This window comes from Asparagus officinalis, chromosome 8 (genome assembly GCF_001876935.1).
Source record: "Asparagus officinalis chromosome 8, Aspof.V1, whole genome shotgun sequence".
NCBI classification, from domain to species: domain Eukaryota; kingdom Viridiplantae; phylum Streptophyta; class Magnoliopsida; order Asparagales; family Asparagaceae; genus Asparagus; species Asparagus officinalis.
Window position 1 is genome coordinate 102,807,449 of NC_033801.1, and position 16,954 is coordinate 102,824,402.

General features: G+C 33.2%; 2 protein-coding genes across 3 annotated transcripts; one reads left to right on the forward strand and one right to left on the reverse strand.

Moving 5' to 3' along the window:
• On the forward strand, nt 6,714–7,615 carry LOC109821624 (basic blue protein-like). The gene is made up of 2 exons (XM_020387800.1): nt 6,714–6,930; nt 7,293–7,615. The coding sequence occupies exons 1-2, from the start codon at nt 6,765–6,767 to the stop codon at nt 7,613–7,615; spliced, it is 489 nt and encodes a 162-aa protein (XP_020243389.1). The 5' UTR covers nt 6,714–6,764.
• LOC109822276 (40S ribosomal protein S7-like) lies at nt 8,579–12,601 on the reverse strand. Of its 2 annotated transcripts, none has more exons than XM_020388451.1 (6): nt 12,508–12,601; nt 11,674–11,769; nt 11,514–11,587; nt 11,269–11,392; nt 10,967–11,149; nt 8,579–8,930 (listed from the first exon to the last, which is right to left on the reverse strand). In XM_020388451.1, the coding sequence occupies exons 2-6, from the start codon at nt 11,746–11,748 to the stop codon at nt 8,811–8,813; spliced, it is 576 nt and encodes a 191-aa protein (XP_020244040.1). In that variant the 5' UTR covers nt 11,749–11,769; nt 12,508–12,601; the 3' UTR covers nt 8,579–8,810. The 2 variants fall into 2 exon arrangements, with proteins under 2 accessions (XP_020244040.1, XP_020244041.1); XM_020388452.1 differs by having other exon boundaries at nt 11,674–11,787; nt 12,508–12,592.

Consider the following 16,954-nt stretch of genomic DNA (forward strand, 5'->3'; position numbering starts at 1 on the left):
TAAGAGAGAATCCTTCCATGCGTAATGCCTGGCTAGCCTGGCTTACATATGTAAAACTGTAAATAGTCTTGAGATTTTATCCGATGCAATACTTCCAAATGCATCAAGCTGTTCCAAAACTTCTCAGTAACATGGAAATGATGACTAACTCTCTGCTTGCATATTTTCTTTTCCGTATTATTTTGATGACTACTTTTTATAATTATACTATTATCTGATATTCAGTTCTATTTTATGTATAGCTGCATCTTTTAGTTCATGTACTCTGCTGTCCTTTTAGGAATTGCTGAATTGTTCAAGTGATCAACCAGCTAACTGTTCAGAGAGTATCTTTCTAAAGAAAATGGATGGAAATGGTTATAGCGGTTTTTTTCTACTACAGAGTAGTTAAGGCTTTCTTTCTTTGAAGCACTATCTTTGTTATTGGCAGTGGAAATTTTTGATTAATGAGAAGCTCTTGACCTAAAACCTTTATTAGAAAAAACTAGACAGTGATATTTTAAGTTGTAAATATTATTTGACTGAATAAGGTGGATCATCCCTACCCCCTTCCTAAGGAAAATAAAATTCTCAAAGCCTGGAGCTCGACCTCCGCCTTTACAAGTACTTTATTTGCCAAGTATTAATTTCCTCTATATCTCAAATATATCTCTGTACTACAAGAATCATCAGGAAAATTTTGAGGCCTTTACATGTATTTAAGGTATACAGTTATTTTTGCGATAAAAAAAGTATACAGTTATTTTTGAACTTAATTCTGGCTACAACTCCGATGGACAGTTCTATTGTTGTTTTCATCACTGATAACGATAGACAGTTCTATTGTGTTTTGTTTGGGAGTTTACTAAGGAAAGGGACGGAAGTTAAATAATAGAAAGGAAATGTACGGATAAAATGTTGTTTGGGAGTTTAGTAAGGGGAGCGGAAATAAATTTATTTTATCTTGTTTAGGAGTTCTAATAAAGAGGAGGGAAGTGAAGTGAATATGTATAAAGTTATATAAATATCCTTACATATTAGATGGGAGTATATCTTCGCCATTTATTTTAATGTCATAAGGATATAATTATCTTATCACATTGTAAAATTTTGCGTTGGTTTTTATTCCATCCTCTATCCCCCGAATTGGAGGGAAGGAAAATGGAAGGAAATTTAACCTTCCATTCCATCCTGTTAACTCAAAAAAACTCCCAAACAAGGTGAAATTGAAATTTCACTTTAGCTTCCATGCATTAACCTCCATCCAAACAAGGTGGTGTTATTTCTCTTTTCTTCCCCTTTCCTTCTGTTTTCTCCCCCTTTCATTTCCTTATTCCGATTATTATCAGAACATAGTTTTTGTTATTATTCTTACGAAGTGTTGGTTGTTAGCTATTATTTTTCTGTTATTTCCCTCTGTTTTCTTTAAATTTGCATTCTTTTTTCACTTTTTATCAAGCAATTCATGGCTGTTGATATGATGATCAGGAACATGGTCGCTGTTGATATGATGATCAGGAACATGGTCGAGAAACATTTTCTGTTGGTGCTTCTGATATTTATAAATCTCTGATTGAACATTTTACAGTTCTGATTGTTTTCAATCTGCACCCTCTGAATAGGGGATGCTTACCATCTACAAAGATATCGACATGAGAATACCATGTTTTGCACCCAAATGTAATGAGTGAGAAGATGGAAAATAAGTTTACCAACCAGATGGATTTTATTTTGAGTACTTAACGATCCTTGTGAAGTAGATATAAAACAAACCAAGCAAAGATTAACAACCAAATGGAAGAACAGTTTTTTCTTAGTTGATGATTACATGTGCAAACCTATTGGATACACAAGGATAAGATATTACCAATCATGAATACATAGATAGCGCGATAAGAAAAAATCGATGTAAGTAAATGTATGTACTAATATTATCAGACATAATGGAATCATATATATATATTATATATATATATATATATATATATATATATATATATATATATATATATAATATATATATATATATATATATATATATGAGAAAAATGGGTATACTTGGCACCAAGCCACAAATTTTGTGCTTGGTAGTGAGGTGTCTCATTCCCATGCCACTCATTCAATTGGGGGGACCAAATTCAACCCATGTGAATGTGGTCCCCCCATTTGAATGAGTGAGAGGGTAATATGCCACCTCACTACCAAGCACAAATTTTATGCTTCGGTACCAAGCATACCCATATTTCTCTTATATATATATATATATATATATATATTATAGAGTAAAACTTGTGTTCAACTTAAGTGGACGTCCACTAAGTTTCTTACCCATTGATGATCACATTGATTGAGCTGCTTTGTGATGATCCGCTCCGTGCTTGAACTTGATCTACATATTCTAAACCCAACACACCAAATTTGGGTGAATCCGTCATGGTTTGACCCTTCATCCACTCGTTATCAATTTTAATGGTTTCAAATGAATAGAACTTTTTACATGGCTTGCGACGGAGGGTCAAACCACGACGGGTTCACCCAATCAGAATTGGTGTTGGGGTTTTAGAATATGTAGATCAAGTTTAACGGAGCGGATCATCACCCAAGCAGAGCTCAATCAAGTGATCATCAATGCGGTAAGAAAACTAATTGGACGTCCACTTAAAGTTAGACACAAGTTTACTCTATATATTAAAAAACATATATATATATATATATATATATATATATGGGAAAAGTGAATCTAAGGTGACACCCTAGGCTCCCACCTAAGGACGCGGTCTAGAATCACATCATTTCCTAATTTTTTTTTACGATCCGCTCCGTTGAAGTTGATCTACACATTCTTAAACCCAAACACACCAATTTTGGGGTGAATCCGTCGTGTTTTGACCATTTATCCACTCGCTATAATTTTAACGGTTTCGAATGAATAGAACTTTTTACACGGCTCAACGAATGGTCAAAACACAACGGGTTCACCCTAAAATTGGTGTGTTTGGGTTTAAGAATGTGTAGATCAAGTTCAACGGAGCCGATCGAAAAAAATTTAGGAAATTGATGTGATTATAGGTCGCATCCTTAGGTGGGAGCCTAGGGTATATATATATATATACTCAATATTCAATTCAAGGAAAATTGCTCAAGACTCTCTCTCTCTTTCTCTCATACTTTAACCTGCATTAAATTCTCAAACTAAAAAATTAACAATGACTAAATTAATATTTAAAACAGTAAAAGTTTTCTATTAAATTTTTAGCTGTTATAACAAAGATTGCCGCTTTTGTGTCCGAAATGAAATAGTAGAATGCGGAGTGAGCTGGACTAAAACCATAAAATAAAATTGAGCGTCTAAAATCAGATTCAGCTATGTAGCTGTATAAAAGAACTAGAATCTCTAAATCATCAAAATTAAATTTAAGCTCAAAATCTTTCAACCCACATAGATATACGTATTTGACGTTGGATGTCATCTCAATTATCAAAATGAGCTACGGAAAGATGATAAAGATGATGCAGTTCACACCTTCCAATCTAACTAGCAAGGTGAGTTTCACATTTCTCCATCTCTTGGCAGCTTGTATACCAATTATGCTTATTATTTTTCACACACATCATCCATTTTTATAACGTATATACATATACAAATAAATATATATGTAGATATGGGTATCCACTTGTACTCGCAAAGGAATCCATTCAAAGGCTCAGCCTGCAGCCATTGACGACCCAAAATAAATCTTTCAACCCACACCAGGCATCACCCATGCTTTAGGGGTTTCTTCGAGTGTAGGCCCTACTAATTAATCGCTAGCCAACCACCCAGACCACAGCCATAAGGCTTTTGGCCAATGACTTTGGTCAAAGTTACACTAACATTGAGGATAAATTTTCAAAACCACCCCTTTTTGGATTTTATTTGCAAAAAACAACCCCTTTTGAAAATAATTATAAAAACCGACCTGTTTTCAGCCCAGCGCTGAAAACAGGTCGGTTTTTGTAAAAAAAATTCCGAAACATCACGGGAGTTCAACTCCCGTGAAGTTTATCGAGAAATTAAACTTCACGGGAGTTGAACCCCCGTGAAGTTTAATTTCTGCTTAAAACTCCACGGGAGTTCAACTCCCGTGGAGTTACAGTCAAGCATTCCCAGAGAACCGACCTCGGTTCTCTGGGAAATTGGGACTGCAACTTCACGGGAGTTGAACTCCCGTGAAGTTGCAGTGCCAACTTCCAGAGAGCAGCTCTGGCGATATTTGCTGTTTGGAAGTTGGGACTGCAACTTCACGGGAACCCTCTTTCTCATTCGCCGCGGCGCCCAAGCCCGGAACCGCGGGCCCAGTTTTTTTCGGATCCGGGCACCCGCGCCCCCACCCAGCTTTCGGCCGACCGCCCGCGCAGGAGATTTGCCCGCCGCCGCGCGCGGAGATCCGCTCCACCTCAGATCTCAGTCTCAGAGGAAAAAACAGGTAAATTCTTCCTAAAAAAATTTATACTCTCTAATTTTTGTATACTCTTACTATTTGATTGTGATTTCATATAAAAATCTAGATTTTAGAATTTAATTGTGAATTATTTATGAATTTTGTGAAGAAATGTGAAAATTAGAGGGGAAATTATCAATAAATGTGAAAGTTAGAGGGGAAATTATCAATAATTTTGTGGAATTTGTGAAGAATTAGTGTGGAAATTATACTTTGATTGAGAGTTATATAGGTTCGTGTGAAATGGGGTCGGGCTGGGGCTGGGTCACGCGGGCCTTAAATAGGCTCGCAGCTTCACGGGAGTTGAACTTCCCGTNTTGAACTCCCGTGGAGTTTTAAGCAGAAATTAAACTTCACGGGAGTTCAACTCCCGTGAAGTTTAATTTCTCGATAAACTTCACGGGAGTTGAACTCCCGTGATGTTTCGGAAATTTTTTACAAAAACCGACCTGTTTTCAGCGCTGGGCTGAAAACAGGTCGGTTTTTGTAATTATTTTTAAAAGGGGTCGTTTTTTGCAAATAAAATCCAAAAAGGGGTGGTTTTGAAAATTTTTCCAAGCTTTTGAGTCTTCAGAAATATATTTGAAAAAACTTTTGGGTTCCTTGTGGTTGTTTCCTTCTAATTTGTTTCCGAGGTCACTGTCATTTTCCAAGGTTAGGTGTAGACCATCCATTTATACCCTTGTCTTTGAGTGAGGATGACTATTAGGTGTTAACTCATAACAGTGTAAGTTAGGTGCATATGTAATAGAAAAACAACTTGGTTTACTCTACTGAGATGACTCATTCACGCTTTTCATTTGGTTTCCCTAGTAGGTGAATTTTGTTTGATCCCCTCATTTACCAGTATTTTTCAAAGAATGAAAAGGAAAGTTTAGTAAAACTAAGTAAGTAGTATGTATCTTAACGTAGTTGGTGAAGGAGATTTTTCACAGCATGCAACCATAGACCAAGTTAAAAAAATTTCTTGATTCAATGCATAGGCATTCTTCTACTTAGTCTATGATCATTATCATGTAAATATGTTTGTTTTTACTTCCCCTCATCTTTTACGTCACGATTAGATCATAATGGACTATTTATGTTGCTTTTAGAGAAACTTTTGAATGGGAGGATTCAGCCATATGTTACTTCTAACAATGGATTTTATTCTGGGAAATTAATAGGGAGGAGATAGCGAGAGAAACCTGCTCCCTCTATGATCGATGCTTGATGATGATACTTTGAGACTAGTCAACCAATAAATGAGAAAATTAAGCCATTTTTGCGTGCGTGAAAATCTTGCAAAAGAGTTTAGTTGTATGTTTTCTTTCTGTGAGCGTGTAATATAATATCGATTTTTTTTGAACGAAGTTTGAAGGTTGGCATCATATTTGATATTTGGAAATAGCAGTTTTTGTAGGTACATTTGACAAAAACCCTGCTGGACTTTGGGGTGATTTTGCAGAAAACCCTCGTAACTTCATATTATAGAGAAAATCAGCTTGAACTTTCAAAATTACACATATATAACCCGTTTTAACGATTAAGAATTGTCGTAAAAAGAGTAATCTGAAGAGTAAAAGGTCTAAACCCTGCAAACCGATGAGAAGCGGCGAAATGTAAATTAAGGAAGTGGACAATGTCAAAGGAATAGAGGTAAATTAATTTTGATGAGGAAGAAACAGAGAAGTTAGGGAACGTCAATTTGAGATGGATTCAGACGAAGTGCATGACAACTTAAGCTATTTACCATCACTCACAAGTTCTGGAGGAACGTTTCCTAAATTTATAGCATGTAGGGTTGTTTTGTGCAAGAACACCCCCAACGCCGCGTTGATCATGTAGGGGTGCTTTGTGCAGAACATTTGTTTATCTCCCTCAAATTAACGTACTTAAAAATGTCCACCGTCTATTTTTACATCATCAGCATCATTATCGTTATAATTTGAAGACAAATGTCCAAGGGTAGACAAATTACCCACAGTTGTAGTTACTAAATTCTAATTATCACCACACTTCCTCAAACAAACACAGAAATATCCGATACGTTTCTAGTTCGTTTAGTAAAATAACCACATTCAACGCAAGCCGCCACGGGGGCCAACACATCCTACTTTCTCTATTCTATTAACTTTGTAATTGTTATTATTATCATTACTACTAATTCTGTCAACATCAACAAATGGTCGTCAATCTCAGCAAAACCTTTTAGACTTGGTCTAAAATCCCTCTATAAATGTATATGCACACGGTTACTATTGCCAGCTTCATATCAACCTCTTCTCTCTGTACTCCTCTGCAAGCCCCTTCCCATAGAGAAAGATGGCGGTATCGAAGGTTTTCCTTTTCGTTACGGCGATGGCCATTATCTTTGAGCTTGCAACGGCGAGGAACATCACTGTCGGTTCTCCCGGTGGGAGCTGGGATCTTCAGACCAACCTCGGCGCCTGGGCTCAAGGCCAGACGTTCGACCAGGGCGATGATCTGGGTGAGCTTTCGTAACCTTCTGGATGATAAACTCAATTTTCTTTTAAAGCTGGTCATTTCTTATCTCTTAAGCTTTTTATTAGCACTTACATATCTCTAACAGAAAATTCTATATGAGCATCACGTGTGTTGTTAAGAAAGATATCTTGATATCTTACTGTGTTGCAGAGGAATCTTTCAAAATTCTCTTGTTAAGTGTTGAAATATATCCTGTGTGTTACATGTAATACATGTATAGACAATGAAGAGATAACTCAAAAGATTAGAAGATCTGGGTGCTAATAAAAAGTTTAGGGATAATAAGTGACTAACACTGTTATGATTAACTTAGATGATGATTAACTTCTTTATTTATTGGTATAGTTTTCTCGTATGATCCATCCCAACACGACGTTCTTGAGGTGAACAAGGCGAACTATGACTCCTGCACTACGAGCAACCCGATAGCGACACACACCAGCGGGGATGACGTGATCCCGCTGTCGACTACTGGGATGCGATACTTCATCTGTGGAAAGCCGGGACACTGTGGGCGTGGAATGAAGGTCGCCATCAACACGGTCGCATCTTCTGGACCATCTCCTCCTGGTACTCCTGTCCGTCAGGAGCCAGTAACCTGCACGCAAAGGTGGCCGCCGGAGTTGGATTGGGGATGGCCGTCCTTTTGGCCCTTTAAGCTTATATAGAATACCATTGTACGTGGACTTGAGTCGTTATTTTTGTTAGCCTGATGCTTGCTTCATTTACGCGATACTGTGTAGCGATATTGTGTTATTGGATGATGGATTTAGTTTGAATAAAGACTCGTCACTTTTGTGTGAAACAAAACATTTCACGCTGGTGAAAATAAAGTACAATGAAATTTCACTCTTCCGAACTAAAATGATCGTTTAAAGGAATCTTCACCGGAGAAACACAACCCAGGCTAGCATATATTCGCACGTGCAATGTACGTGCAAATTAATTTGAAATTGTTATCCAATTAATTTTTAATCGTTACTAATTTGACAATGATTTGGGTATGCAATTTTATTATAGAGATGCTAAACTACTATTTAGTAGTTTAAAACCAACAATATTCTCGACACAATTTTGTTGAGAAGTAGAACAATAGTATTTAATCATGTGAGCCCAACTCTTCTTCTTATAACGTATTTAGAATGCTCTGGCAATATAAAGGGGAAAAAAAGAAAAGAGAAAGAAAAAAGAATCAAATTGCAATTTCAATTATGTGAGCCTAATCCTAATCTCATGTCATAATTTAGAATATTTTGGAAATAAGTAATGAAAAGAAAAGCATTCCCTATCTTTGACACACGAAATTACCAATATACCACCCAAACTTCTATTTTTACAGGAAATGTCCTTCAAACATTTTGGTACCCAGCTAGGATTTTCATATAGTAATAATAATATAGATATAGATATGAAACTATTAACTCAATGAGGAAGTAAATAAATCTATCAGCGTCATATTTATAGCATAAATCGGTGGGAAAAAATATACTACAATTGAAAAATACAAATCCGTATGTGAACCTTTCTGTCTTCAGTTTCAGCATCAGGTAAAATTTAAGAGCATTTACGACCACATTCAAGACCAAAACAAGCAAATATGCCTTTCAGCAATTAGCATAATGCAACAAGCAAACTACGAAACCTAGATAATTTTTTTTAAAAACATCGGGTATAAACTACAGCAGAATAATGCAATAATTACGGCAACTATAATCTCAAGGTTGGTCCTTCAACACTTGAGCCTAAATAGAATCTCTCATTGCAGTAGCCTCTAATTAAAAATAAAAAGCCCAGCGGTCAAAATATCAAAAAAATTCAGAATAGCAACAAAAAAACAAAGCACAAATATATTATAATTTTAGTCTAAGCCTCGGTGACAGGGTATTCAAAGACCACATCTTTCCCGGTAAGCTTCCTGTAAACTGCGGTAAAGGTCTCCAATTTGTACTCAGTGTTGTTCCGCTCCTTTGGATCCAAGAAGATCTGTAACAGTGAAGAAGATTACAATGAGAAATGATTTCCACGCCTATAACAAGCCAATTAAAAATGGAAAAAAAAGTTTCTAATGGAGGGCCCTCTATCAATCAAAAATCATATGGGGAGGAGATGATGACATGTTCCGCTACCAATTTTATATCAACAAAATCAATATATACTAACAACAGAATTCAGTAAATAAACAGCAGTACAACCAATTAATAGTGCATTGGCATGCATTAGGACACGTGTCTGCATTCTCCTTCCCTATATGATTTTCTATAGACGGCCATCTGTAGCATTTGCTTTTGAAAAAGAAATATAAATATCGTACTGACAAAGAATCCTAAAGAAGGTAACACAAAAAATGAGAAGTGCTTTCCACGCCTAAAAGTAAGATAAAACAAAAGAAATAATATAAATACGGTATGCAGAAAGAATCCAAATGGAGGCAAAACCAAAACTTGAAGGCGAACACTCAAATAAAGGGAATTGTGTTTTTAATAAAGACCCCATGAGGGTAAAAGAGTTTTTTTTTCTTTTTTTTTTTGAAGAATATCATTTTCTTTTCTTTTTCTTTTCCTTTCTTTTTTACTTTTCTGCTTTTAATTTATTAAGAATAAAATATTACACATGTGATAATGACAAGCGAGCAACAAGCTGCGCCGCTAATCCTTTCTAAATTGCAAAACCCAACCTACGAAACACATACTCAGCGGATCTTGCTGTCGTCACATTCTTATTCATGAATTTATGTACCCTCCTGAGGAACTCCGCCGCATCAGCTGCAAGGAAAAAACGTACCGAAAGCGAACGGGATGAAGTAGTGATGGTTGTCCTTGCAAGCTTGATCATGTTTGCCCACCTTTGCCTTTGCTACTCTATCCGCTGCATACCCAACCTTAAACTCTCAATTACCAAACCCCACATTCTTTTTTTCTTTTTTATTTTTTTTTGGAGAAAGGGGGGTTCTACTTGTAAAAGGCTCAAAACCGCAATACTGCAGCACGTTTAACCTAAAATAAAATGTTCCTCGAGTTCGTTCTACTTGTAAAAGTAAAAGTAGGAAGGTAGCTGGTTCAAAACCGTAATACCTATAAGCACAATTAACCTTAAATATAATGCTCCCGGTCTAAACTTGATAATTGCCTCAATTTTGAAATTTCTGCTACATAAAGCTTTGAAGGAATAAAAATAAATTTTAAAATCCTACTACATTATGCGTAATATGATTCGAAGGCAACAAGAGTAGAATTAAAAATACAATAATAACAAGATTGATAATATAAACCCACCACTAAATACTAACAGATAGGGGTTCTAAACCGTATCCGTATCTGAGGAAATATCCATAACGTATCCGTTAGGATATGGCTATAGTTACTCAAATTTGTAACCAATAGAATATGGTTATGGATATGGTTTTGTAGTAAAATATTCAGATCCGTATTCAAGATATCCGGATACATATTAGTCATATTGTTACGATAGCTTTAATTCTTAGATTATGGATTTGACGTTAATTTTGATGATCAAACTTTTCAGATATAATGAACACATTAATGAACTCTTTTGCATCATATAAACTATATTTTTTCCAATACTATCTAGTTTTCTCATATTTGTTTTGTATCTACATTCATATTCGCTTATATATCCGCATATATATCTGTATCCGTATCTGATTTTAGCGTATATGGATATGAATTTTCCTTACCGTAGTACATCCGTATCTGTATCCGTATCTGAGATGGGTGAGCGGATATGGATGTGGTAAGTATCATATATGAGCCGTATCCAGACCGAATGCACCCCTACTAAAGGTTAATAGAGAGTGTCATTGTCATGGAAATATTCACTCTTCTTATTTCTTAAGGATTCAAGAAAGATAACATTCCTAATAGGCACATCCGGAGACCTATTTTCTAAAAAAGTACTCATGAGAGAAAGTAGTATCAATCAGAATAGTTTCATCAAAAAGAATTTTATGAAATAGAATAAATGAATGACAAAAGTCAAACAGAAAAAATATTTCCTCTTACCTTGATAATTTTGGCACCATCAATGCGATAACGAACGCGTTTCCCAACAATCTCTGCAGGATATACTACATCTTCCAATATCGCATCATGCACAGCTGTCAGAGTACGGCTGCGGGGACGTACGACGGCTGAGCCCTTCTTTGGTGGCCTCACTATCCTTCTAGTAGCAACCAATATCACATCCTAGAGGGCAGGATGACAAGCCTCATTAACATAAGCACAAACACAGCGATAGCATACATGTAAAAAAATCATCTTCATAAATACATGGCAAGCGCCAACGTATCTAGGAATAATCTTACCTTGCCACTAAACTTCTTTTCAAGTTCCCGAACAAGCCTAACGTGAATTTTCCTGTAAGCCTTCCTTAAACGGTAAGGGACATGGATAACAACAGCTTTCCTGTTTCCGACTACATCATACTGACTGCATCATGAAAGAGCAAGTTTAAGATCCCAGATAAAGCACTAATATGTAAAGGAAGACGCGTTACATTTCCTAGAAAGTTCTCAATAAGAGGGAAGCGGAAATTAACAATTTTGCTTACACAGCTGAGTTGATGAACAGATCCTTCAAGTCGCTTTTAAGCTCTTGATTGGTGTTCTCTAGATCAAAAAAGGCCTGGGCAGAAATTATAACTCTAGCACATAAAAAGAAGGGGAAATACTACATTTGTTCAGAAGAGAGAACAAAGGAAGGAAAGAAACCTGTGCAACTGACTCCTCAAACTCAGTAGGCTCAACATCCTTTTCTTTTTGGATTTTCCTCCTTGCAGTAAACATTTTTTTCCTAATGCAGCTTCCCTGTAAATAGGTTGAGATTTAGAAAAAAACAGCAGAACAGAACAAAACAAAAGTCACTTCCCAAAGAAAACAAAAAACCAATTGCTAGGTTACATGAAAGATACACATATGTTTTCACATGAACACCTGTTTTAATCAAGTATCAAAGGATAAAAAAAACCTAACAAGTGTATAAGCCTCTGGATTTTATTCAATAGTTGTTTGCACTACAAAAAATGGAAATTATTGCAACAACATCTAAAACCATATTGGTTAAGGAGCGGTGCTATTTCTTTAACAATGCAACGATATCGATGGGAAAAGCACAATTGATCCAAGCACATAGACTGTGGTTATAATTACAAGAACCAAACACCCCCTAAATTCACAAAACCCCAGAAAATTTCGGATAATGCCCAGCTCACCTGAACATAAATCAGGATAAATAGTTTTCATCATATAATGATCTATACATCGAAAAAAAGTTGAGATTTCCCCCCTAATCCCTTATAACAATTCCATTGAAGGAGTATAAATACCCACATATCTTCTCATCTACATACATGCAACAAATTCAAAACTCAATAATGACATTTAAAAGCTAAACATATCCAAACGTTGCGATTCTAGCTTTCAAATTCCATCTAAATAATGCAATCGTAAATCACTTCAGAAAAAAATCATCGTTTACGTAACATCACATCAACAATTGCATAGCATTATCCAACTAATTTTCATCGAAGAAAACGAGAAAAGTACCTGAATTCGGCCGACACGCGCTCGAACGAGACAATCTGCGGAAAAACCCTAGATTAGGAGTGAGCAGGATTTAAATCACGGAGGGGCGAGAAACGGACAGTGTAGATTGACTTAGGGAGTACCGAGTCAGATCTGGCTGTTAATGTCGGGTCGGGTCCGTTGTGACTTACTCCGCTTGGGCTTGGGCCTCATTATTATTGTTGGGTTCTGATATGTTTCTTGTGCATGTTTTTTTTGAACCATTAGTTTCATCCATTTATTGCTTGAACCTAGTCGTGATAAGTCGTAAGTAGGGGTGTCCAAAAAGCCCGTCGGTCCGGGCCCGGGCCGGGCCGTTTTTTTTATTTTTTTATATGTATTATATATGTATAATATATGTATACATAAATATATATAATATGTATAATATATGTATATATAATATATTTTTATATAAGTATAATATATGTATATATATAATATATGTATATATAATAAATTTCTATATATGTATAATATGTCATATGTGTGTGTATATATACTCTCTCTTAGTATATAAGTATATATAAGTATGCTCTCTCTTATATAAGTATATATATGTATAAGTATATATAAGTATACTTTCTCTTATATAAGTATATATAAGAATATTCTCTCTTATATATGTATAATGTATGTATGTATGTATATATATACTCTCTCTCTTAGTATATATGTATATATAAGTATACTCTCTCTTATATAAGTATATATAAGTATACACTCTCTTATATATGTATATATATACTAATATACTCTCTCTTAGTATATATGTATATATAAGTATACTCTCTCTTATATATGTATACTCCCTCTTATATAAGTACTAGATTTTATGCACGTGCAATGTGCGTGGTTAAATACTATAATTAGGTATTTTTGGTTTATTTTATTACTAAAATTTGTTACTTGATTACTCTTTGATAATTTTTGCTCACTTTGATTAAGTATTTTTGGTTTATTTTCTTACTAAAATTTATTCCTCGATTACACTTTGATTATTTACTTATTTGATGTTTGTTTGAATAGGTTTCACCCAACGTAAATTTTTATGTTGATAGTTGAATTGCCATGAGATAAATATAATCTAAAGCTAATTTTAATTTTAATTTCATTTGGATCGACATGAAATCGAGCTTGACCTGAGGAAGTATAGTGTTATGAAAGTGAAAACACTTGAAAAAATAATATTATAAAAGGAAGATGAATAATAAAGTCAATGAGCCAAGATGATTGATTTAAAGTGGGCTAAAATAACAGAAAATAGTTAATGAAAAAAATCATAAACAAAATATTAATTCTAACTCTAGTACACTTTTATATGATAAAAGCATCCACATATGTATATAAAAGCACTAAAAATAGTTTATGAAAATCCCTTCTAAAGATTCCTAATTTTACTAAAAAAATAAAACTATTCTATAACAATTCACAAAACATTATCTTTTCTTGCTTCTATTTTATTTTTTATTGAGTCGAGATCCTTCTTCATATTTGTTTTTTTTTCTGGGCAATTCTAGAGTAGTGTCTTCATTGTCTACATCGATTGTGATATGAGACTGATGCATGCTATCTTTCCTTGAGCTCATTCATCTTTTGTCTTCTCATCTAAATTCACAAAGAAGTTGAATATATTTCTTATATTCAACACAAACTTCTGACAATACAAACTTTGATTTTTCCTATTTCAATAAGAATAAATGTTAATTTCATATATATAAATTTTTTTGTGCTTTTAATTTATTACTTAAATAATGTTAGGAGCTACCTCTTTTTCTCTGCAATGATTTTTCTGTTGTGCATCCAATAAGAATTTCTGTCGTGTCATAATGTTACTTTTGCTCTGTCTGTGACATTTTCCATGAGGATCTGAACTAAGTACATTACATTTTTCATTGTCAATTTAATTTAGATTATAATATTAATATTTAAGTTTTATATATTTATTTCATAAAGAAATGATATCACCTAACATTGGTACTACATCATTGGCGATTCTATAATATTTATCATCTAGACACTTATTATTAATATCTTTATCCATTTTCTTGTTGCATCCTTTGTAAACATAGAACAACTGCTCAACTCTATTATAAATGGTAGTTATTGTTACCTTAAAGGTGCGATAGTGTGTCTATATATAGGTAAATTATTCTTAGGTTTAATTATATGAATTTTAGAGTGGGTTTTCTAAGATCATACCTTTTTCAAATGTTATAATGGTTGTATATATTAGTAATTTAAATTTCTACTGCATTTATAAAGAGCCTTAATGGAAATGCTTTTGTCTTGGTAGCTTACTCTAAAAGAGCGCTGCATATTGGCTTTAAAATATAATATTTTTTCTTTACGGTGTTATATGGATGTTTGCTTGGTTTATTTACTATTCTTTTTTTTTCTTCAGTAAGTTGTATCTTTAGATTGATATATATTATTGACACAATTTGTGATGACATGCATATCTCCTCTATAAATTTGAGATAGATATAAGGTGAATTTTATATTTAGTTGCATTTAATAAGAATTTTAGTAATAAAATATACTACCTTTATATTTAGAGATCTTGAATTCTAATAGCGCTATTACATAATCACCATTGATCGTGTCTTTAAGAATTGATCCTTTGTTAGTAGTCATACCTCTAAATAAAGTCACACGTAGGGTCGTGATACTATATAAGAAAAAGAAAAATAGATATTTTATATTTTTTGCTTATGCAAAGTCATGACATAGTAATTTTTCTTTTATCTTTCATGAAGAATATTTCTTTAATTTGAACAAAGTTGTTCAATATATTCTTCAGGGGGTATTCAATCAGTGTTTCTTTAATAATTATAACTTATGTTAGTGTTAATTGAAGTGATTCATGGACGTTCTGAATTATATTTGAAACGAAAACCGCTTGATTCTTTTGAATGATATCTCTAAATTTTCTAATAGTTCTCCATACGTAAATCCTTATAATTTTTTACCCTATAAATGTTATTACCATTAGAGATCAATATTTATAAATTGTAATCAATTAATATTAAGCTATTATATTATAGTCTTTTATCAGTTTTTTACGATTTAGTCTTCTATTAATTAATGATACTTATGTATTTTTGCTGCTCCAACATATTGGTAAAATTACATGCAGTTACTTTAATTTATACAATAATATTAATTTTTAATCTATCATATATTTTTTAAATTTTTATTCTTTAACTGGATATTTTTAATCTATTATTATTACTATTATTTTACCATTATCAACTTGATTATTTTTAGATTCTGAAAAGGGATAGTAAATCTTAAATTATAAATTATATTTATATATCTTAATGAAAGAATATCACACAATTACTCTTTCTTTTCCAAGTTCTAAATTTTCAGCTTTTTATTTTGTGTAATTTTAAACATTGAGAGTATTTTGTCTAATTTTTAAAACTTTTTACTTTTTTTGTAATACTTTATGTAATAAATTGATACTACAGAGCTGTTTTATATATTTTATTAATCTTATTTAAATTGTTAAGCTATAGATATTTTAAGGAGTATTAGGATATGATATAAGTATGATTATGATAGATTATAATTTAAATTAAATATTTAAAATAGTACAGAGTAATTTTGACTATAGAAAGCTTTTCCCAAACTCGTGCTTTTAAATGGAGTATGATTTTTATTTTTCTTAATTTTTTTATAATTTTGAGAATAACTTTTGTCTCTTTAATTTGTTTGGTGGATTTTGTAAATATACTATCCATATTATGTACATTTGTAGGTCTACGTTGTTCCCGGGTTCGACCTTTAGGGTAGACATTATTTTCTCATTAATTTATTTGGTTTTTATATATACGCCCTTAATTTGGTAGACATTTGTAAATTTGACATTTAATAATTTTATTTAGATTTACATTTTAGTTTAAATTGTATCCTTATCTTCATTCTATGTATATCCAATAAGAATTCATCAATTTATCAACTTACTCTTACTTAATGGAATAATATTTGAATTCCAAGGGTTTTTTTATCTACCGAAAGATTTTCCCGAACTCGTGCTTTTAAAGGGAGTATGATACTCTCTCTTATATATGTATAATATGTGTGTGTATGTGTATACTCTCTCTCTTAGTATATAAGTATATATAAGTATAGTATATTACAACGGCTACTTCTTCCCCATTAGCCCAACGGGCAACGGCTACTTATGCGATTCTCTCTCTCTTAAGTTATAACTTATAAATATATACAATATATTTACATATAATATATGTATATATAATATATAGTTACATAATAATTTGTAAGTATATACCAATACATAATTATATAAAATATAATAATATTAAACTAATTTTAGCATTTTTTTATCAAAAAAAGAAAAGAAAAGAAATTTTAAAAAACCTAGTTGGGATGTACTTATCTATTGTGATGCGATGAATTT

Bases quoted from the DNA above. Each gene is read 5' to 3' on its own strand.
- LOC109821624 (XM_020387800.1), top strand. From the start codon at position 6,765: ATGGCGGTATCGAAGGTTTTCCTTTTCGTTACGGCGATGGCCATTATC. The intron at 6,931-7,292 runs GTGAGCTTTCGT...TTATTGGTATAG, and splicing joins CGACCAGGGCGATGATCTGG to TTTTCTCGTATGATCCATCC.
- LOC109822276 (XM_020388451.1), bottom strand. From the start codon at position 11,748: ATGTTTACTGCAAGGAGGAAAATCCAAAAAGAAAAGGATGTTGAGCCT. The intron at 11,588-11,673 runs GTTTCTTTCCTT...ATTTCTGCCCAG, and splicing joins TTGAGGAGTCAGTTGCACAG to GCCTTTTTTGATCTAGAGAA. The intron at 11,150-11,268 runs GTAAGATTATTC...CCTGCCCTCTAG, and splicing joins AAAAGAAGTTTAGTGGCAAG to GATGTGATATTGGTTGCTAC.